This window comes from Syngnathus acus, chromosome 14 (genome assembly GCF_901709675.1).
Source record: "Syngnathus acus chromosome 14, fSynAcu1.2, whole genome shotgun sequence".
Taxonomy (NCBI): domain Eukaryota; kingdom Metazoa; phylum Chordata; class Actinopteri; order Syngnathiformes; family Syngnathidae; genus Syngnathus; species Syngnathus acus.
Window position 1 is genome coordinate 4,583,091 of NC_051099.1, and position 22,581 is coordinate 4,605,671.

At 41.8% G+C, this 22,581-nt stretch overlaps 3 protein-coding genes across 6 annotated transcripts; 2 read left to right on the plus strand and 1 right to left on the minus strand.

Moving 5' to 3' along the window:
- Positions 1-125: 125 nt before the first annotated feature.
- si:ch211-266i6.3 (cytoskeleton-associated protein 2) lies at positions 126-3,075 on the minus strand. 2 transcript variants are annotated; one of them, XM_037270552.1, is made up of 7 exons: positions 2,967-3,075; positions 2,397-2,479; positions 1,568-2,322; positions 1,171-1,495; positions 1,031-1,091; positions 703-910; positions 126-614 (listed from the first exon to the last, which is right to left on the minus strand). In XM_037270552.1, exons 2-7 carry the CDS (start codon positions 2,400-2,402, stop codon positions 350-352), a joined length of 1,620 nt encoding a protein of 539 aa, XP_037126447.1. In that variant the 5' UTR covers positions 2,403-2,479; positions 2,967-3,075; the 3' UTR covers positions 126-349. The 2 variants fall into 2 exon arrangements, with proteins under 2 accessions (XP_037126447.1, XP_037126446.1); XM_037270551.1 differs by having other exon boundaries at positions 703-946.
- A 3,836-nt stretch (positions 3,076-6,911) lies between these two features.
- Positions 6,912-9,964, plus strand: LOC119134073 (52 kDa repressor of the inhibitor of the protein kinase-like). Of its 2 annotated transcripts, XM_037270525.1 has the most exons (5): positions 6,912-7,114; positions 7,279-7,393; positions 7,509-7,607; positions 7,750-7,780; positions 7,863-9,964. In XM_037270525.1, the coding sequence occupies exons 1-5, from the start codon at positions 7,029-7,031 to the stop codon at positions 9,665-9,667; spliced, it is 2,136 nt and encodes a 711-aa protein (XP_037126420.1). In that variant the 5' UTR covers positions 6,912-7,028; the 3' UTR covers positions 9,668-9,964. The 2 variants fall into 2 exon arrangements, with proteins under 2 accessions (XP_037126420.1, XP_037126421.1); XM_037270526.1 differs by lacking the exons at positions 6,912-7,114; positions 7,279-7,393 and having other exon boundaries at positions 7,516-7,607; positions 7,750-7,784.
- A 299-nt stretch (positions 9,965-10,263) lies between these two features.
- Positions 10,264-21,396, plus strand: si:dkey-250d21.1. Of its 2 annotated transcripts, none has more exons than XM_037270474.1 (11): positions 10,264-10,630; positions 11,444-11,564; positions 11,873-11,971; positions 12,062-12,095; positions 12,276-14,074; positions 14,158-14,188; positions 14,360-16,128; positions 16,791-16,836; positions 16,942-18,746; positions 19,038-19,074; positions 19,266-21,396. In XM_037270474.1, exons 1-11 carry the CDS (start codon positions 10,536-10,538, stop codon positions 20,810-20,812), a joined length of 7,383 nt encoding a protein of 2,460 aa, XP_037126369.1. In that variant the 5' UTR covers positions 10,264-10,535; the 3' UTR covers positions 20,813-21,396. The 2 variants fall into 2 exon arrangements, with proteins under 2 accessions (XP_037126369.1, XP_037126370.1); XM_037270475.1 differs by having other exon boundaries at positions 14,360-14,544.
- Positions 21,397-22,581: the final 1,185 nt, after the last annotated feature.

The following is a 22,581-nucleotide window of genomic DNA, read 5'->3' on the forward strand; positions in this document are numbered from 1 at the left end:
TTTATTAACATTTTGGTTGAGAGCACTGGAGTTATTCAAAAACAAAAGTAATCTTCAAAAATACAATTGCCCAATAATTGTGTATAGTGTACTCTAAAATAATACAGTACAAAAAAATAACACCATTAAAAGGTCATACAAAATTGCTTTTATTGAAAGTGAAGGGGAAAACTTAATGAAAGTCAGTTGGCTATATTCAGGACTTAAGTGGTCAAGCAAATATGTTAACATTTCATCACAACAATTACAGGTTCAAATATTAGTAGACCTTAGTCTCAGTCCCAAAATTATTTTCTTAAAAACAAAATATGGTTTATACAGTGCAGATAAAGAATGTGCATGATGCCAGTTAAGCTTTGACATGGTCAGGCAGAGCCCCCATAAGAGCAGAATTGTTTCTATAGACATAAGCATTAAGATCACCATCCATGGTAACCAGCTCGGCCAGCGATGACACACTCTGGTCGTGATCGAGCAGGGTCGACGGCAGATGCAAGGATTTGCTCTCGATGCGGCGGGAGCGGCGCACCGGTGTCAGAAATTTCACATCTTTGATGTTGCTTTTCCGAGTCGACGTTCTTATTTGAGCCTCGCCTTCGATTGTTTTCTTGATACTGCAACGTGCAAATTTTGAGTCTTGAGTCACCTTTTTTTAATAACAGTTGATATTTTCAGGATTGGTGACTACAGCTAACAACTTACCTTTGCAAATATGGTGTTGTTTTGACATTGTATTTTATGACGTAGCCATGATTCGTCTCTGACGCGCCCTCCACGTTGTCATCACACTGAACGTCTTCATCCATCAGCGTTTTCTTTTCACCTTCATCCTTCAATATCTCCTTGGCCTCCATTTTCTTCGACACGTCCTTTCCACATTCATCATCCTCTGTCGCATCTTTCTCCTCTTCTGCAACGTCGCACACATCTGTGCTCTGTGGGGGTTCTGAAAAATGGATTTTTTTCCCCCCCTTTAAACCTTATTGTTCTGGAATACCCCCCAATTTACATTGTATAAAACCGAACTCACCATCCTGGCATTTCGAAGGCGTCGGCATGGTTTCCAGGACATCACACAGGTTCAGAATAACCTAGAAATACAATTAAAAGCAAAGTGTGAAACAACATACGTACATCATATTTCAAAAGGTATTTGTTGAATCGCCTTACATCATCATATCCATTTTGCACAACAGGCAAATCGAAGTCAGAATTTTCCAGAAGGTCGAAACTCGTGTTCATTATTAAAGGGGTCTGCATCTGCACACTTTTAGGAGCTTCCTGGGCCTGTGGGGGAAGACCAGAGGCTGTGGAGTCTGGTTGGTCCAGACTGGGTCCTGGTTTTGCCTTATCCGGCTGGGCTTTAACAGACTTGGATTTCACACTGGCCTTGGGCTTTACAGATGTCGAGATTTTTGGGACTACTTGTGCGCTCGTCGCGGCGGGTCTCTTGAGAGTCTTGCCCTTGGAAGCTAGCCACATGGCTAATTTTGCTCTGCAGGGAGGAATGAAAAGAAAATACTGAGAATGCCTCATTAGCAAAACAAGCTCGACATAACGTGCTTACCTTCTTTCCTCTGTAGTTTCAGTACATCTGTACTGGCTGAGGGTGCTTGTTACAGGAGGTCTCTTGACCTTCTGATCAGTTACGGCAATCTTTGGCTTGGTGGGTGCCACTGTCGTGTTTCTGGATGTTTTTAATGTTGCCGGGACTGTTGAGGAGGTCCAAGGACGAGCAGTGGATGCAGCTTTGGACGCTTGTGCACGTCCATCCAACTGCGATTTAGATCTCGGCGGGGCAGGTTTTAGGAACTGGCGTCCAGGGACATCAGCAACAGACTTTGACCTTCTTCTTGTCAAATCCGCAACCTTTTGGTTGTCTGTTTTAGGTGCTGCTGGTTTGGAATCCGCCTTTCGAGCTGTCGCGCTTGACTTCCAAATGGATCCAATTTTTGATTCCACAATCTTCCCTTTGTACATGCCGGGAACGACTTTAGATGAAGTCGCCGCAGCTGGTGCTCTTGTGGTATCTGGAACTACTTTTCCATTTTTCACTGTCCGTTCAGTAAGAATGGCCTGCTTATGCGTTTGTCGTTGTTTGACTTCACAGACCGCACTTTTATTGCCATCTTTCTGAGCGGACTTGCCTTTTTTAACAACCTCAATAGAAGCCGACTTTGCGTCTTGTCTTGTACTGGCACTACTTCCTACCAGTTTCTTATTGCTTTTAAACTGTGCAGATATATTAGATGTTGATTTTGAAAAGTCTCTTCTACTAACAGACTTGACTCCATCTCTAGGCTCGGCATTCTCCTTGTTTCCCTGAAACGATTCAAAACATTAACATTTTTAGAATCGGAATTTTGCTTTGAAATGACCCAAAACAAAACACCTACTTTCATGTTGGCTGGATTTTTTCTTGAAACAATAGTGTTGCTCACGGTGCAGCCACAACCTCGAGAGGTTTCACTGGTTTATCCTAAAACATAAGATTAGGTACAAATCTACTCAATACATAAAATATCACCTCAGGTCCAATCCATATTTAAATAGTATACCCTTAAAGTAATAAAACAAAATTTATATAAATATTTTTTACTGAGTAATGCTTTTCCCAGTGCCAGCATCATAGCATGGAAATTTAACAACATACGAGTTTCTCCCTTGGCTCAGTAGCCATTGGGGAACACTACTAAAACAATTATTTTACCCACTCAATCTAGTTGCGTTCAAGATTTTAGAAATAACAGCGTCAAAACATGTATTGTTTGTGCTAAATTGTCACTATAAGAAGCCCTTTCCCTCGGGCGTTGGTCCTTGCATGGACGTCGTTGTTTAGAATAATTTCTGCAAGAAACTTCCGCTGTTGCTGTCCAGAGTCTCTTTAGTTTGCTATAAAAACATCAACGGTCCATAACCTTATTTAAATAAAAACATCAGTCAGTATAATATTTAATGCAACTTACCCCTCCGTTGAACGTGTATTGTAATCTCGGGTGAGTTCGATGAGCCAAAAAGCAACAAAACCGGTCACTGGACTTGGACATTCAAACATCCCATTTGAGTTAGTGCTGCTGCACTCTTATTGGTTAGGGCGTTCTCGCGAGAGCGTCACATCAACCAATCACATATTTCAAAACAAGGCACGAGATCGAGGGAACGCTCAAGTTTGAATTATTTTGAAACGAAATAACATTCCACGATTACCCGTTTTGTCTGCAAGTATACACAACTAGGGGTTTTATTTATATATATATGTATATGTATATATATATATGTATATGTATATAAATTAGAACAAAAAGAGTACAGTGAGTCAATTTTAATGTAATTGTTTATTATTATATTATTATTTATTATCGAGGCTGATACCAATTCAGCCTGGGCTTTATTTTGTGTCTTCCCAGCAATCCCAAAGTTCTCCTGCTGTTTTTTACCCCTTCAAAAGATGGTTGACTCAGCCACTTTCTCTCTGAGAAACGCTGCATTTCACTGGCTCCTGTTTGAGAATAAAATTAAATATCACCAAGGTGGAATCATTTTATTTCCATCATGATTTTTTTAATACCATATACTTAAAAGGAGATTAACAACGGTATGGTTCTGTGGAATGAGAATCAATAAAGCATCAATATAAAATTCAGTCACAGTCATACCATGTTGTGGTTTGGTCGAGGATTTTGAAACCTAGAAGATGGGCTCAAGTTCCGCCAGAAGACAGGATGGTCCACTAAGCCAACCCGTGGCCATACCTTTGGAAATAAATACCATAAATCAATGAGAAAAGAACTTCATAAAAGGCCTACTTTTTGGTAGGAGGTGCTCAGGCACAGGGCACACATTTCAACTCTATGAAATCTTTGACAAACCTTACCATCAGTCTTGAAGATTCCACAGGAATTACTAGAGCTCTGCCAAATAAAATTCTGTAGGAATCAAAAAATAAAACAAGCACAGTTCAACTATACGTTAAAGATTGACTTCCAATATTACAAAGCAAAGAATGCTCAGGGAGACTCACATTAAGGTCAGCTCCCGTTTTGTCCATCCATAGTCCAACTTTGATGCAGCGTGTGGTTTGTCTGAAAGAAAAGTTCTCCAATTAGATTGCAAAGTAAATGAATCTCCTTCTGTGGCTGCAACTTAGTCATACATTGAACCTTAATCATGGAATGCTTACATGCTCATCTTGAAGAGGGTCGAAGTTGTCCAGGCACTTTTGAGTGGAAAGAGGATATGGATGGTCATGCTTTGGACCAGTAAGAGCATATGAATGGTCCTCAGGCTCAAAACTCCCCATCAGTTTATCTGAACACATAAATATGTACCATTACATTACAATACGTATCATTAAAGGTAATTTAAATTGTGAGCTTTTGCTAACACTTATGCAGTGCCTACATTTTTGTATATCGGGCGGTTCTATCCTCAAAGAATTTGAATCGACTGTCGGCATGGTCCAACTCTCCTTTTCTACAGTGACCACTCCTTTGTCAGGCAGGTTGATGACGCTACATGGACTTTTATGAAGAGACATCAAGCCGGGTGTCATTTTCTGCCTCTTTAGATCTTCGGACAGGAGAACGTTATCTTCTTCAATGATGGAATTGCTGTTCCTCTTATGTGATTGAAAACTGTTATTCTTCAGCTGCTGTTGGGCTCTTTCTATGTTTCCAAGAACCTACCAAAGAAACAAATGAAGTCATATTAAATATAAGCAGATATATTTGCAGTAACATGGCGTGTGCAACCTTTTTATTGAGATCTGTAATAGATCTGATCCTCGCTTCCAGGGGTTCCTCTTGGTCCCCGACCTCAGTCTTGTCACCCTTGGGACAAGTCTTCAAAACCTTAGGAAGGCGGTGACGACGATGAAAGAAAAGGGAAAATGGGCTTTTCCTCAAGTGGCTCTAATTAAAAAAAAAAAAAAAAAAAAAGTGGGTTATCGATCAGGTTCATATTCTGAATTTGAAATTTAAAAATCCTACCTGCTCGACAGTATTTATGCCATATACCACAGCTTGCAGGTGAAGGTCCCAGTCATTGTGATGCTCATTGGCAAACCGCTCGATAGCACATTTAGTATTTTGATGAATAAGTTTGTCCTGCACAATAACAACATATATTAATAATGTACATTTCTCAAGTATTTCAATGAAACATCTGTGAAGAATTGTATCCATATTCACCTCCTCATTGATTTGGTAATTGCAGGTGCTTGACACAGCCTGTTTTATATTCAGGAGCGTGAAGATCTCTTTGTTCAGCTGTCAACAAATATATGAAGAATATTTGAGACATTTGTTTTCTGTTTTTTCTATTACATAACATTGCAGCTATTAAAAACATATTGCATTACCTCATTCACAAACTTTCCACCTTGATCAAATATTATTTTGTCGACTATGCCGTACAAATAAAATTTTGACACAAGCGCTGCTGAAACCTCAACAGCAGACTTGGATCCTAGTGGTTCAGCAACAACAAAGTTGCTAAACAAATCAGTTATCATCAGAATATATTGATTGTTTCTGTCCGTCTCCTTGAGTGGGCCAATCAGGTCCATGACAACCACACTCCAGTTTTCGTCCACCTGTGAATAAATGTATTTAAACAGTTCATGACCTCACAAATCTATTATTGATCAGATTACGTATTTCTTATTATGTACTTTTGGTAGACATCCGTGATCAACATTACCTTGATGGGATGGTTCGTTCGTGTCACTGTTTTTAGTGAGTGGTTCAACTGGCATGAGATACAGCCTCTGACCTAAAAAAAAAAAAAAAAGTCAATGTTTGCTCATATGACATATTTTATTAAATACAGTACAGACTCAGAAATTATTTCATCCATATGTCAAACCTTGGCTTACCCAGTCAGCAACATCCTGCTTAATACTATGCCAGTAGTAGCCAGCCACCACACGGTCGATGGTGCGTCTGACACCGCTGTGGTTCCCGTTACCATTCTGATTATGGCATTCGTGCAAAACTGCTCTCATTTCGTCACCATCCATTACAACCAGCCGCATGAAATTGTCTTTTGGGCCAGTGTAGAACAGTCTGTCATCTGTGCAGATTATTTTCATTATTGAAATATTTATTTCCCACCAAAAAAAAAGACACAAAACAGTACTTTGATAAATATGGACACTGAGTTTATGAATGCTGTACTGTATTTTAATAGGTACGTATAGCAGCATGCTAATAATGCATCGTGTTTTCCTTTAACTTAGACCACGTTACCTTTCAAGATGAAATTATTTGCTGAGCGTCTAATACTCCATCTATCGACTTTTGTACAACTGGAATCATACATGCCTGATTGCAAGTACGTTTTTAATTGCTGATAAAATTTGAATCCGTGCATGATTGTCGCGTGGTGTGGTTCGAGCAATTTAAGTTTTGAGGGGAAAAAAAAGAAGTGTTTATCTTCTTCTTTGGAATTTTAGCAGTTGGGAAACAACGAAATTCCGCCACCTACTGTTTGAAAATGTGGACCAGATTATTAAACCGAGTCTAACACTTTTACTGTATGTATTTGGTTATAACAATGATACTTTTGGTTATAACAATGATGCTATCTGCTATGTTTCTTGAGATCCCAAACAATTAAATTTTATTTTTCTCGAGTACTGGTTTTATTCCGATAAAATTCAAAAACTCTGTTTTGTCTTAGTGACTTGCCGTAGTTGTTTATCAAAATGGCCCAACTGGTGAATTTTTACCACAATAAAGTGTTGTTTATTTACTACTGTGTTTATACGTCGAACAATCGTAAATATATACCATAAATTTGCTTGATATATTACTTCAATGAGGAAACATTACTCATTGGTGTATTTGCTGTCCCACATACAGGAACTATATAAATGCAAATACTTTTACTTTGAAATCCAGTACCGGAAGTCCACTCGTCCGTTCAAAAAAAGAATGAGCGCTATAGTTAGCAGTAGTTGCTAAATCGAGTACTTCTTTCAGATAATCATTCTTTCACTAACCATTATTGAGGCAAACTACACTACAATGCAGAATTATTGTGCCGCTCCCAACTGTACTAGTGTAAAATCGGACTCGTATTCACTTTTTAGATTTCCGCTTGACGCAGAAAGGTAAGCCGAATCTTAAGCGAATACTGGTGGTTTCAATGTTTAAAAAATGGGGGAATGTCTTATGGTTCTATTTATAAATATCTGAAATATTTTCATACTGGTCCCATTGACAGGTATGTTTCAGTTGATTTTCATTGTCACATTGATATGACTTCACATTTCAGGTGTAAAACATGGGTGGAAAAATGTCAGCGAGAAGACCTAATGGACAAATCACCAGAACATCTCTTCAGATTCTATCGACTTTGTGCAAAGCATTTTGAAACGTCTGATGATAGTGTAAGTCATGTGATGAGATCCTAATATTCTTTTAATTTTCCATTCTCAGTATAATGTTTACACACAAAGCTCCATCCTATTGAATCAGTAGGTTGCATATGGCTTTGTTTTACAGAATGAATTTATTACAGTGATAAAGGATGACACCATACCAACTATCTTTGAAGAGACCAACAAACTTCTAAATATACAAGTGAAGCGCAGTAAAGAGCTGGTGTGTATAAAAATAAACATATTTAAATTTTAATTATCAGCAACTAAACACTCATCTTCCCAGGAAAATATGCTTTTTTTTAATATAGCATAATAGAATTCTACTGTTTGCTTAACTTGTGTGGTTTTTTTTTATGTTCAAGGAAGAAGACATGAAGCCCAGGGAAAGAAAAAGTAAGTCAAAATGTTCCCTTTTTTTTGTTTACTAACAAGTTTAACATGTGGTTTGGCTTTCAATCTTTTTCCACACTTGCAGAAATGAAAACCTCTGAAGATGAAGTGGACGATGAGGAGGCAAACACACCTCCAAAAGAAGACACGTACAAAGACTATCTCAGGTCTTTATTTGAAGCTCTTGTAATGTTAGGAGAGCAAAACATTCCTGTGACCAGGCCCGATAGTATCAAACAGGACACTGTCGGATTAAACAACTTTGAGGCGTTGCTTGAGTATCGCATGAGTTGCGGGGATGAGGCCATGACGAAATATAACGCAAATAGCTCATCACTTCAGCTTCAACAATTGATCGAAGTGTGCGAGAGATGCATCCGAAGGAAGGTGATTGAGGAAGTGAAAGAAAATGGCTTCTTCTCACTCATTACTGATGAGCTGGTGAAGATTTTGGATGAGTGGTACCTCCCTGTTTTCCTGCGCTCTGTGGATGATTCAAACTTCCAGCGGGAGAGGTTTGTAGGGTTCTTGTTTGTTGACGGGGATGCGGATATTTTAGCGGAGAAACTTCTGTCTGAAATTATCAACGAATGGGGGTTGAACATGGAGCTGTGTAGAGGGCAAGCCCACTCGTGTTCGGGAGCACACTTGGATAAAATCAAAGCATTTGCCGCCAAAATAACCGAGAAGTATCCATTGGTCATGCTCACGATTCGACCTACTCAAGCCTTGAACATAGCACTTGCCAGTGGTATGGCTTTGTCGGGGGTTCAGCTTGTCGTGTGTACCCTGAAAAAAATCCAGTCTTTCTTCAACCAATCCCCTTTACTACGTCTGGAACTGGAGCACGCCGTTTCGGTTATCTATCCAGACAAAGAGGAGAGGGTCAAAGAACTGAAAGAGATTTGTGGCACCAGTTGGACCAGAAGACACGATGCGTTTGAGGTGACACTGGAGCTTCTTGAAGCTTTGCTGCTTTGTGTGGACGGCGTACATGACAATGAAGACTTACGCTGGAGCGACCAGATCACGTATAGCGCCTTGGAGATCTCAAAAGCTCTGGCTGACTTTGAGTTCATTATGGCTTTGGTTGTGCTGAAAAACACCATGATACTTTTGAGGGCATTCGGTAAGAACATTGAAGGGGAAGCGAATGATGTCTATTTTGCCGCTGGCAGCGTAAAAGCCGTGTTGCACTCTCTGAAGGAAGTGGCCGACAATCTTGACGTGTACCATGAGTTCTGGACCGAAGAGGCGGTTAACCTCGCTGCCGCGATGGAGATCCCGGTGGAGCTTCCTCGGTCGCTGTTGAGGAAGAATCCGTCCGACCTGGCAACCCTTCAGCCAGAGAATTACTACAAGGAGCATCTTTCTCTTCCTGTGGTGAACCATACGCTCAAAGAAGTCAGCGAACTCTTCAGCGATGACCACCTAAAAGCACTAAGATGTTTGTCACTGGTCCCTTTTGTAGTCGAACTCAACAAGTCCGGACAACCTGAAGAAGAAAACATGTTAGTGTTTAAAAACGACATCCCCAACCCAGGTTCACTCGCCGCTGAGCTACATTGTTGGTCAGTGAAATGGAATAAAAAAGGGAAAGGAGAAGTGTTGCTCACCAGTCTGCAAGAAACGCTTCAGCAGGCTGATGTGAAGTTCTTCCCAAACATGCTAGCAGTGCTGAGACTACTGGGCGTCCTGCCGACTTTAGCTCTGGATATCACTAGTGATATGGCGTACAAGCGCTTCAAAATGTACATGCAAAACACCCCTGACACAGAAAAATCAAAGAGTCTGGCTCTTCTGAACATAAACAATGACGTGGGATATGATTTGGATTCAATGGTTGAACTCTACGTAAAGACATATCCTGTCGGCGATGATGCTTCATAAGTTTTGGTTAAGTCGTTTTTAGAGAATGGTGCTTAATAAGATTCATTTCACATGTTTTAGTCCTTGCACGGTGACGCACTAGTTAGCACGTCCGCCTCACAGTTTAATGCGTATGTTGTTGAGGTTTTAAAATGAAATGTAAATAACTCAAAGTTTAGGGAGACAATTTTTACAGAGGAATCTTGTAAATGACAAAAACAATTACAATTGTTTTAAATATGTGTAAGATGTGTGTTTTTTTATGTTGTGGCAACTCTACATTGTGATTGAATAATGAAATAAACTTTTAAATATTTATACTAATATTTTTTATTATTCAACGAGTTAGCTGTACAGTTAATTACTAGTGCACTATTTTAATAGAGGGCAATCTGCTATTACCAGCATTTAAATTTCTATCTCCAATTAAACGAACTAAACCAGTTAAGTTAATAGAGCGCATATTAATAGTTTCTTTTAATGCAACCTTAATAAATGTACCAAATTAAATCAGAAGTCGAGCGACCTGTTAATAAAATGGGGGACACGCCAGTGTTTTGGCGTAGCAACACAGATGGAAAATCCAGCCAATGAAGCCTATTGTGCCCTCTGCTGGACAACATGTTTCACTGCAGTGTTGAGTTCCTGGTTCATATCACGCTCTCGGCGACTCTTGGAACACCACGCAGCATCAACTTTTTAAGAATGGAAGTAGTAGAGTCTTAGCTTGTTAAAATACTTTTAAGCTGAATAGTGTTCAAATATACGGTTACTGGTAGACGTTTCGCCGCGGCATGAGTCCGTAGACTCCTGTGCCGATTTCGCTCTCAGTGGACTATCCAGCTAAGCTAGCTAACTAGCTAGTTAGCAAGCTACATTGCTTTCCAAAATGACAAACTGCTGTGCTGCAGCCAACTGTGACTACCAGCAAGAGGGGCCCGATAGCAGCATTCCACTTTTCAGCTTTCCTTCGGATCCGGAGCGGTAAGTTGTTTCCATCGTAGAGTGGGACGTTCGCGAGGTAGCGAGCATGCACTCGAAATATGTTAGCCATCTGCCTTTAGCATTTTCGTTAGCTCAACATCATGTTGGCTAACAGTGACACAACTCAGTTGAAAATGGCGCAGACTCGCCACACTCTTGAAAGAAGTCACGGGAAAAAGAAAGTAAACGCATTGGTTTTGAATGAGGAAACTGCTGCGGTGGTCGTGGTTTTATTATACATTGTTTGACGTTTTGATAAAATGAAAAGAAAGCATAGTTGGAAACTTTTTGTCCTGCAAATTTCAAACTGCCAATTTGTAAAAGACGCCTACCGGCTCAGCGCGGTAAGTCATTGGGACCGACCAGTTGATCTAATTAAAAAAAAAAATCGTTATGCAGCTCAGAAAAGAAAAAGCATTGTTGAATTTTTTAAATCCTCAACGTTTAAGAATTTCAGTCGATATTGAACAGTGCAATTTTTTTCTTTTTTTTATAATTACTGAATGACTCAGCGGGTATCAAATTGGTTATCTCGTAGAAGTACAGATTTAAAAAATGCCCAATAATATATGATCAAACTGGTATTCACTCTCGCTCAACTCAAAGCTTATTCACACACAAAGTGCAGCAATGCGTGTTTGCCTACCCTTGTTTGCGTATCACTGCAAGGTTTGGGATCTGAGTAAAATGAATCAAGCCGCTGCATTTATGGAGAATGTGTTTAAAATATAACATGTTTAAACGGAAGGAAGCTGAGAGCACGTGATGGATTTCTGATTGTGTCAACCCCCCCCCCCCCCTTCTCTTTTTTAGCTGCCAAAAATGGTTGACTAATTGTTGTCGCCAAGATTTGGCGTCACAACCTCCAGAGGAGCTGCATAATCTCTACAAAGTTTGTGCAAAACATTTCGAGCCCTCTTTGATATCTGATCAGGTATGCATAAAAAAATATTAATCTTTTACTCAGTCATCTCACATATTATGCTTGTTTTACATATATGATTTCTTAATTGAATAGAATAGAATCGATCTTTATTGTCATTGTCACACATGTACAACGAAATTTAAAAAGTGCCAACCGATCAGTGCATGAAATAAAAAAATTGATTATCAATGTTTTATTTGAGATGTTGAGTTGAGTTAGAAGTTGTTAGAAAGTTGTTTTTATTCCATTATTGGTAATAAAGAATTTTTTTTGGTTTAGTCAAAGCAAAACTCCAAGTTATATTTCTTCATTTCCAGAAAAGTCTCTTGAGCGACGATGCTGTTCCAACAATATTTGACTTTGCTGCACCCACCAATGACGACTCGACGTGTAACAGAAAACGTGCAGGAGGCCCTGTAAGTGTGTCACTGTCTGGAAGAAATGTCTCTTAAAAATGGTTAATAAAATATTTGAACAATATTTAAACTTAATTATGATTCACACAGGTGGAAGAGGAACCCACTGTGAAGAAGACAAAAGGTAAAATTCATGTAAAACTAAATATTTAAATCATAAATCAGACCCAACCAATATCAATGTGATTTAGGTCAATGCCAATTCCGATACAGGATTTGGCTGAATAGAAATCAATAATTTTCTGTATTTGTCAGCAATGTTAAAAAAAAAAAAAAACCTCAGTTATGTGCTCTTTTCCATTAGAAAACATAGCAACAACAAAAGTGACTGAGGAGACACAAGAAATTTCTGGTGATGAAATTGCAACACTTGAAGTGAAAGACAACCAAGCTCAAGAGATCGTCAGCGGCTTCAAAGCCAAAGAGACTCTTAAGGCCTATTTCAAGGAAATTCTGGCACTGACTGGATTCAGCATCAACGGTGGCAACATCAACACAGATGAGTCGACTGGTGGAGGATGGGATCAGCTTGCTCTTAAGAAAATCTGTGTCGAGAAAATCGATAAGAAAGAAATCCTGCAGTTTAGTGAGAGCCTAATGCGTGAGGAGATCCAGAACACCTTAAGACACGCCCGATTCTTTTCCATTCTGCTTCAAAATGTTACCAGTATCGAGGGAAGGGAGCAAATCCCGATTTTCATTCGTTCGGTCACAGAGGCCGGGTTCCCACAAAAACACCTCGTTGGTTTCCTGCCTTGCGATTTGGATGCCGACAGTCTTTTTCACCATCTTCTATCAGAGTTGAGAATTAAATGGGGCTTACGGATGGAGCATTGCAGAGGACTCTCGTACCTCGTAAGTGGACGCATGTGTCAACCCTTGCGAGATCTGACGTGCAAAATTTTACTGGAATTCCCGCAAGTTGTTTTGTCCCCAAGTGACCCGTATGCGTTTAACATATGGATTATTCGCTGCATGCCAGTGCCAACTATTCAAAGTATCGTCGACACTGTCGAAGAAGTGGCCTCATTACTCAGGAGCACCCCCGAGCTATACAAAAGATTGGAAGGGAAAATCCAGATGACATACGGCCATATAAAAGGAGAAGTGGATCGAATCAAGGCAATCATCAGCGCGAACTGGGAGTGCGGCACCGATGCCTTCCAAACCATGTTGGAGATCTTGGAGCCTTTTCTGAACTGCATCAACGAAATGATCTCCAAGGTGGATGAAGATACGGCCGAACAGATGGCCCAACTCAAGCCAGTTCTGAAGAATTTCAATTTCATCATGACGTTAGTTGTTCTCAAGAACACCCTCTGCTGTGTCAGCATCCTCAACTCCAGTCTCAAGGGGATCATCAGCATGAGCAGTACTTTGCAGTACACCATTTCAAATGCCTTAAAGCTGGTCAACAAATACCAACAGGACATTGCCATATTCAACAGAAAATGGTTTTCCGACGCAGTCAGTCGAGCCAAGAAGCTCGGCGTCGAAGTCATCAAGCCGGAGATTGAGCACGGAGATTCAAATGACACCCCGCTCGAAGACTTTTACAGAGAAACGTTGGCACGGCCCATCTTGCAGTATCTTGTTGCAGAGGTCAAGCGGATTTTCAGTACCGAGATGGTGAGAATTCTGAGATGGCTCTCTTTAGTGCCGTCCTACATGGCCGACCACAATTTCAGCATTCGCCGTGATAAAGTAGCGGACGCCAATTTGAACAACCTCGCAAGGCCCGACACGTTCTACGAAGAGCTCGGTTGTTGGGAAGTGAAATGGAGGCATGCAAGCAAGCGCAGGATTCTGCCGACCACAGTGTTTGCCACACTCAAAATACCAGACATCGCGTTCTACCCAAACGTGCAGAGCTTGTTGCGGGTGTTGGGCACCGTGCCTTGTGTAAATGCCGAGGCAGATGTTTACGGCCAATACCACATGGTACTGGAACGATGCCACGCCTACCTGAAAGACACGCCAGAGGACCAGAGACAGTGTAGCTCAGCGTACGTCTACGTCAACCAAGACGTGCATTTCAATGTTGAGCAAATGGTGGATACGTATGTCCAGAAACATCCAGACATCCTGAAGATGTTACAGACTGTGAGTAGATCTTTTTATTTTATTATTATTAATTGCACCAGCGATAAAACCTTTTGAATGTGACAATTTTTCTGTTTTTACAGGATGAAGAAATTCAAGATAAGCCTTCTAAAGGTAAGAGAATTTAGGCTTTTTTTTTTTTTTTTTAATTGTTGCTGCTCAGTAATTGTAGTAATGTTTGCCATTAATTGGAAACACTTCATTTGTTCCAGCCACAGAATGAAATATATTTACTATGTCCCATTGTGTTCACTTAGAATAAGTGCACCTCATCTTGTTTTACAGTGGCAAGCCAAGGAAACCACGCTGATAAAGACATAGAAGCCGAATTGCAACTAATCAATATGGAGATGGATGCTGAGAGTCTTGTTGAAATGAAGTGCGCTGAGACGGATAGAGAAGCTTTGAGGTCAGCTCTACAAGCCACAGTGACCGCAGCATACAACAGCCAAAGCTGGCAACAAAATGAGGTTTGTCCAGCTCAGGATGGAGAAGTTGAGTACGTCACCAAGTCTGAAATGAAAGAAGTTCTCGCTGTGTGTGAAGATGCGGTCAGAGAAGGGATTCTCACCGAAGCCGGGAGTTCATTCTTTTCGTTGTTCATCGATCGTGTGGTTAAGATCGGGGAAAAGGACTATCTTCCGCTCTTTCTTAGGTTTGTGGACAGTTTTGATGTCATGAGACTCGAGTTAATGGGATTCCTGGAAGCAGATCTGGATTGTGACGCCATGGTGCGACGCCTCTTGGAAATAGTCACGGAAGAGTGGCGCCTGGATTTGAATAACTGCAGAGGTCAGGCGTACCTCGGGTCCGGTGACGTTTCCTACAAGCTGAAGGCTTTTGCTTGCAAAGTACAGGAGAAATATCCCCTTGCCATTAGCACCCATTGCTCTTGCTACTCATTCAACACATGGTGGTCAAAGTCCATCCCAGTATCTGCTGTGAAAAGAGCCCTCGATACGTTCGAAGAGGTGGTGATGTTTTTTGGCAGCAGGACTGCTCTAGAAAAACAGCTTGATCACGTCATTGCCTACGGTCTCCGGGAGAACTACGAAAGGGTCCAGGAGTTGCAGGGGAAGTACTGTTCCCTTTGGCAAGAAATGCACGATTCGTACGAGGTGTTTGTGCAAATGCTCGAGCCCCTTGTTGAGTGTATGGAAAAAGTCAAAAGCAACCCACAAAGGTGGAAAAACGACATCTCGGAACAAGCGGGAATACTCTTAAACAAACTCAAGCAATTTGATTTCATCATTGCGATGGTGATCTTAAAGAACACCTCGTCTTTTACCCGAGAGCTGAGCGCAGGTCTCCAGAGAGATCATTTCAACGCGGCGTTCCAGCTCTGTCAAATCACCGGCATTGTGGCCACTTTGACCAGAATCAAAACCAATTTGAAAGTCTTCCACCAGAATTGGTTTGATGAAGCCTGTGCGATTGCGCAAAGTCTGAGAGTGCCCATAGAAATCCCCGAAAACTCCATGCCAAGGGACAGCCTAATAAAGCCAGTCGGTTTTTATAAAGACAGCTTAAGTGTGCCCTTAGTCGATAACCTCATCAGTGCCGTGAAAGATCATTTTTCAGAGGATCACAAAGAAGCTCTTAATTTCCTCTCCCTGGTCCCTTGCTTGGTTACAGTGAGTTACATGTTTGAGAGCTTAAAATCCAAGCCACCTCTGTACAGCAGCGATCTCCCCGACGCCGACAACTTCTTCACCGAACTCTGTTGTTGGAGAGTAACCTGGAAGACTAAAGTCGCCTCAGTGACCATCCCCAATTCAATCTTCCAAACACTGCGTCTGCCGCTCATGCAGTTCTTTGGCAACATCAACGCGCTCCTTAGGATTATGTCGGTGCTGCCCAGCACAGCCCTGGAAGACTGTGGCGTTGTAATGCGTCACAAGAAGTTCCAAGACTACCTAAGGAATACCAATGCCAAAGGCCGGTCCCTGTGCTTGGCTGTGCTACAGGTCGGCACAGATTTCAACAGAGACCTTGACCGCATGGTGAGCCAGTGTTTGAAGGTTACTCCACAAGCCCTGGAGGGTATCTGTTTGGTGAGTGCTTCCGTCAGATTGAGCTATACATAACTGTCCTGTTTCGTATTCCTCAAGCAGGTTCTCCAGTTGAGACGAAGGGCATCAAGGTTTTATTTCACAATTGTTTTTGACCAGAATTATCAGTGTTGTCACCGTTAGATAGATACTTTATTGATCCCCGAGGTGCGGGGGATTCAGTTCAATACATAAATAAACAGACAATATAAACAAAAAACAACAACAAGAGAATAGATCTGATTAGTTTTAATAGATGGATGTTTTAGACCACAGGTGTCAAACTCAAGGCCCGGGGGCCCAGATACGGCCCGCCACATCATTTTATGTGGCCCGCAAAGACAAATTGCGCATCGCATTCGTGTGTCATTACTAGAATTGCAAATTGTCTTCACTTTTAATATATATATTTTTTTTTAATATTTGACCAGTTTTCACTCGTCTGATTTGAAAACGAGTTATTTGTCAGTTTGTTTTGTCGCTTTTACTGTATATAATATGAGGTGCTCATACATTTATTTGGGTTGACAGTCATAATGGCCCTCCGAAAGAAGCTATGACTACAATGCGGCCCGCGAAAAAAAAGCGTTTGACACCCCTGTTTTAGACATTTGAATCGTCGATGACTTCTAAATACATGTGATGAATAACTTCTGTTTCCACAGGATAAGGAAGCCAAAAGTTTAGTCCGAAACACTGACAATATGGAAGGTATAGTATTATTTTTTTTGACTGAAGACAAAATACATTAGCCACGAATTTGGTATCCCTAACATAATATACATGTATTCTTTACTATTTCTGTTTAATATGTAGTGGCCACATCCATCAAGATGGAAATTGATGAGCCTGAAATTCAGCAGTGTCCCGACGTGAGGGAGGAACAACAACACGTGAAGCCAGTAGATGAGAATGGACAAATTGGGGACAACCGTCAAAGTCTGGTGACAATATTCAGACAGGCTGCGATCCTGGGGAAAAAAAACACCAGTTTCACAGAGCTCTCTGAAGCGGAAAAAGAGTATTTCATCCAGGACCTCAACATGTGCCACTGGTTCCGGAAGGAGAATAAATGGGCACTGTCCATGAGTGAAGCTGAAATTGTGACATTACTCATAGAGGGAATCCGAGAAGTCCTCCTGAAGGAGATCCAGGAATCTCCGTTCTTCTCACTTATCACAGACAAACCTGTAAAGATTGCCGAGGAGACTCACCTACCTGTTTTTGTCAGGTACGTCCGAGAATCTGCTCCAAAAGTCGAGCTGATGGGTTACTTGCCGTATGACGTCAACTGCGATGTTGATACCCAAGCAAGAAAGCTTTCAAAGATTCTAACCGAGTCCTGGGGTTTGCCAATGGCTCACTGTCGAGGTCAAGCCTTTATGCATCTGGGCTCAGGTTACCAAAGCCTGAAGAAAATGTCTTTGGACATCCTCGAGAGCTACCCGCTTTGTGTCGTAACACCAAGCGAGTCCTGCGGCTTGGCCCATTGGCTGGTAGGCAGCGTGCCTTGCTCCTCTGTAGCCAAAATGCTGGATATCACCGAAGATTTGCTCCTCTTCTTTGACGAATCTCCCCGTCTCGGAGAACAGTTAGCGCAAGCTGTCGACGGACTGTTGAACGTGCCAAGGGAAGCTTTGGAAGAGATTCCAGAGACATTCTGTTCAAGATGGAAGAAGAGAGAGGACTTCTTTGACATACTCGCAGACACATTGGAGGGCGTTCTCAGTTGCCTCGACGCCGTCTGTTCCGACGCCAGAGGTGCCGTGGCGATGCACGCTCAAGTTCTCTCCGCCGCTCTGAAGAATGTGGATTTCATCGTCACCCTCGTCATCGTGAAGAATGCTTGCGCTCCTCTTCGTAACTGTAGCACCATCTTCCGCTGTGGCAACCCTGCTGATATTCTCTGCGAAGTGGAAAAGATCCCGCTCGTCGTCGAGAGTCTCAACAAAATGTTGGAAAATGTCAGCACGCTGCACGCGACTTGGTTTGAGCAGGCGTATCGGTTAGCCAACAAGGTAGCGCCTCATCAAATCTGTTTCTCGGAGGAGGCCAGCAGCTCCGATTCCCCCGAGGTATACTACAGGGAAAGTCTGAGTATCCCCCTCCTCAAGAGTCTCATTGATGAAATGAAGTACACCTTCTCAGACAACCACTTGAAGGCTCTATCGATCCTGTCTCTATTGCCATCCTGCAATCCGCAGCCCATTCTTCCCGAATCCACAGACAAACCTTTTAACTTCTACCTGTCAGATCTTCCAGAGCCGGATACGCTTGAGCAGGACGTCAACGCGTGGGCCGCAGTCTGGGGAGACAAAGACCAGGATGTTGCTCCCCCAACATCCATTGCTGAAACACTGGTTCATCCCGAGTGTAAGAACCACCCAACAATTATTTTACTCCTTCGGCTAGTCGCCGTGCTGCCCAGTGTCAGCATCGAGTGCGACCTAATGAAGTCCACGTTGAATTCGATGAGGGATATTTTGAGGAACACTGTATGCAAAGGTAACAGGACGGCTCGCGTGATGCTTCTCTCTCACAACACAACGCTGCAGAGGTTGCCAGAAGTCATCGCCAAGTGTATCGAGGTCGATCCAGAGAGCAGTCCATGTCTTTCACAGGCAAGTTAGTCCATGTGCTGAACTAATCTGTCAAGACCACCTGTTTGGGTCATAGGTCAATCGTTTGCTCTGTTTGATTCTTTCATTTTCAGAGAATTCTTAACTTGTTTGGAACTGGAATGAGGAATTTGAAACTCTGACCCAAACTTAAGAGTTTAAACATCTAGTGTGTTACTTAGTTATGTGGTCTAATATATTTGTTCAGCACTGATATGTCATGTTTTAGACTAGTCAAAGCACTTTTAAATCGGCACCATCCGCATTATGTGACCAAAATTTTGCTTTTTCTAGGTGATGGAAACCATACGAGGCCTAAATCTAGACAAAGGTAAGTGCACTGATGCGATCTCATCAATCCGAATTCTTTCTGTACCTTCAATTTTGTGTCGAGCAACATATATATTTAATTCCATTCAGTTTTATTCACATTGGATCAACAGAAGTTAGCTCGAGTTTCTTAGCAGGTCTTGAATAATAATAGTACATCAGTAAAAAAAATTCATTATTTTTTTTCACCAGGAGATGACACGGAAGACTTGTTAAATCAGGCGTCGCCAATAGTACCCAATGCCACCAGCGAAGCATCTGAGAAGCCTGCAGATGGAGAAGAGAAATCAACCGAAGCCGAAGTCGTCGCGAAAACGGTTCAAGGGCCACGACAGCCGGTGTCGTTTTACGAGCCGCTGTTGCGTGAAGAGATTATCAAAGAGCTCTGGGATTCTCAGTTCTTCACCATCATCACCGAACAGACTGTTGACATCGACGGTGAGGTTTACGTCCCACTGTGCATCAGGTACTTGAACAAACAGGACATCCAAAGTGAAGAAACACTGGCTTTCATTCCGTTCATTGAAGACTCTGCGGTTCTCTTGGAAGCGATTGAGACCACCCTCTCTGAGAAATGGGGTCTGAACATGGCGTATTGTAGAGGACAGTCCTTGCTGAGTGTCGGCAAGGTTGGAACTCAGATGAGAGCTGTGAGTTTAGCAATAGCCAACAAATACCCTCAGGCGGTCAGGACGCTCAGCTACAGTTTGTCGCTCAACGTGTGGCTGGCCAAGTCCTCTGCAAACGAAGAAGTCGCTGATAGAACAGTACTGATTGATAAAATCTTACATTGGCTTACACAGGACGCGGAACGGCAGAACAAATTGGAAGAAATGATTCTTCACGTATTTCAGAACAATGAAGGAAAGGGCAATGAGCTGAGGGACATGCTGATGAAGAATTGGGAGAAGAGTCACGACATGCACGAGGTGATGGCCGAGATCATCGAAGCTGTCTTGCTTTGCCTAAGCGAGCTCAAACATCAGGGAAGTGTATCGGACCAGCAGCAAGCGTGGCAGTTCTTTGATTCCATCCGAAACTTCGATTTCATCCTTTCACTGGTAGTGCTGAGACATGTCTTGCACCAAAGTAAAAAGCTAAGTCAGTCTCTTCAGGGCAAGCCCTTAGACATGTTACTTTCTGTGAATAGTTTGCCAGATCTCAAGGCTTCACTCAGGAATTTGATGAGCGATATTGACACGCATCACAAGGCGTGGTTTGAGGAAGCTGTCTCGCTCGCATCCAAACTACACATCCCGTTGTTACATTCGGTTCTCCTCGAACCTCTGAGCGAGTTTTACAAAAATGCACTCAGCATGAAATTCGTCGAGCACGCGATATCCGAAATCGACAACCTCTTCACCGAAAAGGTGATGGATACCTTCAGGTGTCTGGAGATTGTGCCTTACGCAATGTCCAAAGTCGAAACCAGCACTCTTAGCGGTCTGGTGCTGCGCATGTACAAGGAAGACTTGCCAGACGAGGCCTCGCTTCAAGATGAGATGAAGTTGTGGAAGGAGAAGTGGTTGGACCCCTTGGCCGGCTATCTTCCCACGACTGTACTTGACACGCTCAAGACGTCACAGATCCGAAGTTTTAGTAATATTGAGACTCTTCTGCGACTCCAGGTGATTTTGCCATTTTCAAGAAGGGAGAGTAACTTCAAGCAGGGAAAGAGAAGCTTACAGGAGTTTATGCAGCAGGAAAAGCGATCCCTCACTGAGCTCCATCCTCTGTAAAAGCTGCAGGTCTTCCATCATAGCGAGATGGTGCTGCCCACCATCCTCAAGAACAATTTGACTCTTGAGGTCCCCAAATCAAAAAGTTCTGTGTATATTATTGATTTAATGGATTTTCCTTTTGTTGATAGTCTGCTAACCAATTTTTTTGATATATTTGATGATTTCCTGTAGTTTGTACAGTTGTACTTGTCCAATGGGACCAACACAGCGGGGGGCGGTTGGGCGGGGTGCGTTAAAAAGCAATGATCCTTTGACGATTAGCGATGCTTTGTGTGCCTTGATGCAAATCAAATATTTACTAATATGTTTCACAAATTGTCCCATTGGCATCTGAAACAACTACAGTAGTTGTTTTCTCATTACCAGAAATGACTCGGCTGTCATCGGTATCACTTTTTATGAGTTATTTTACTTTAAGTGTCACACTTTTCTCTCACTTGTGCACGCAATGAAATGGTTTCCCATGTTTTACGTCATATTGCAAAACTGTATTTGCTGTAAACCTAGCTTTTAAAGAATGTCTCCTTGATAGGAAAAGCATATATATTTGTCAAAAAAGTAATAAAAGTGTCCAAAAAGTTTTGGTTTTTTTTTTTTTGTCTTGTAGACTATACAGTGCTTAAGACACAAGGTGGCACTGTGAGGATGTAGTTGCATTATTTCTCTTTCTTCATGAAAGGCCAAAGCAAGTTTTAGAAAATACTTGAGTTACCTTCCCAGGTTGAAAAGATACTCATGCCCTAGATTTATTTATTCACAAACACCCAAATACGCTTCACTTTTTGTCTGCCCTCCTAAAAATACAATTTTATTCAAAGTTTTTTATAAAAATTTGAAATGGAGAATGCACCTTGTACAATATTGATTGACCCATGCACCCATTCCGTTCAAAGGCAAGATTCTGCACTGATACAAAACCTGTGCTACTCTGTAATCATGTACATTCAGGTTTTAACTGTACTCTTGGGAGTGGGGTGAGTAAGGACATAGATGGCTTAAGTGGATTTTATTTCAAGATCTCCTTACAGAAGGAAAATGAAAGAAAGCCTACAGGGCAATATTCTCAGTATCACTAGCCAAAGTTTTGGCTTGAATTATTCAGTGGCATTGTCTTCAACTTGTGAGAAACAGGATGATTTTATTTTGTAATTCAACCAAATTATTTCAATTATTCCACAAGAATCTGAACATAAAGGGTTCAAGGACTGACCCTTGAGTGACCCCACATGTTCTGGCAGATTGGAAACTTCCATTGGTCACATAACTTCTTTCCTTCAAGTAGGACCTGAGTCAAAAAAGTTGATTAAATTAATTCAAATGTCACAATGCTTATCATTTGTTTCTATTTTTAGAGAAGATTTTCCAAATGACCCTCAAAGTATGCCCTGGTCTTGCCTGTTCTGTCGGCTCATGGCACGACTGAAGGAGCGACCGCATGACTTGTTCCAAAGTGGCACCCATCTGTCACTTGAAAAGCCTTTGTCCTCAAAGCACAATAAAGAGCTGATAACCAAATGGCGTGCAAAAGATGTGGGACTAGCCTTGTCCTACAAGGGCATAGACTAGAGAGAGACCTCTACTGCTTAATGACAATAATCAGGAGGGCCTTGTGATGATTGGTGTTTATAAAATTGAGGCCCAGATCTTGTTTATTCATTATGACTACTATTCCACCTCTTGAATTTATATTTCACCCGTGCACATTCCAAAAACATGCATGTTAGGTTAATCGAGGATTGGCCTCAAATCAGCTGTGATAGGCAGCA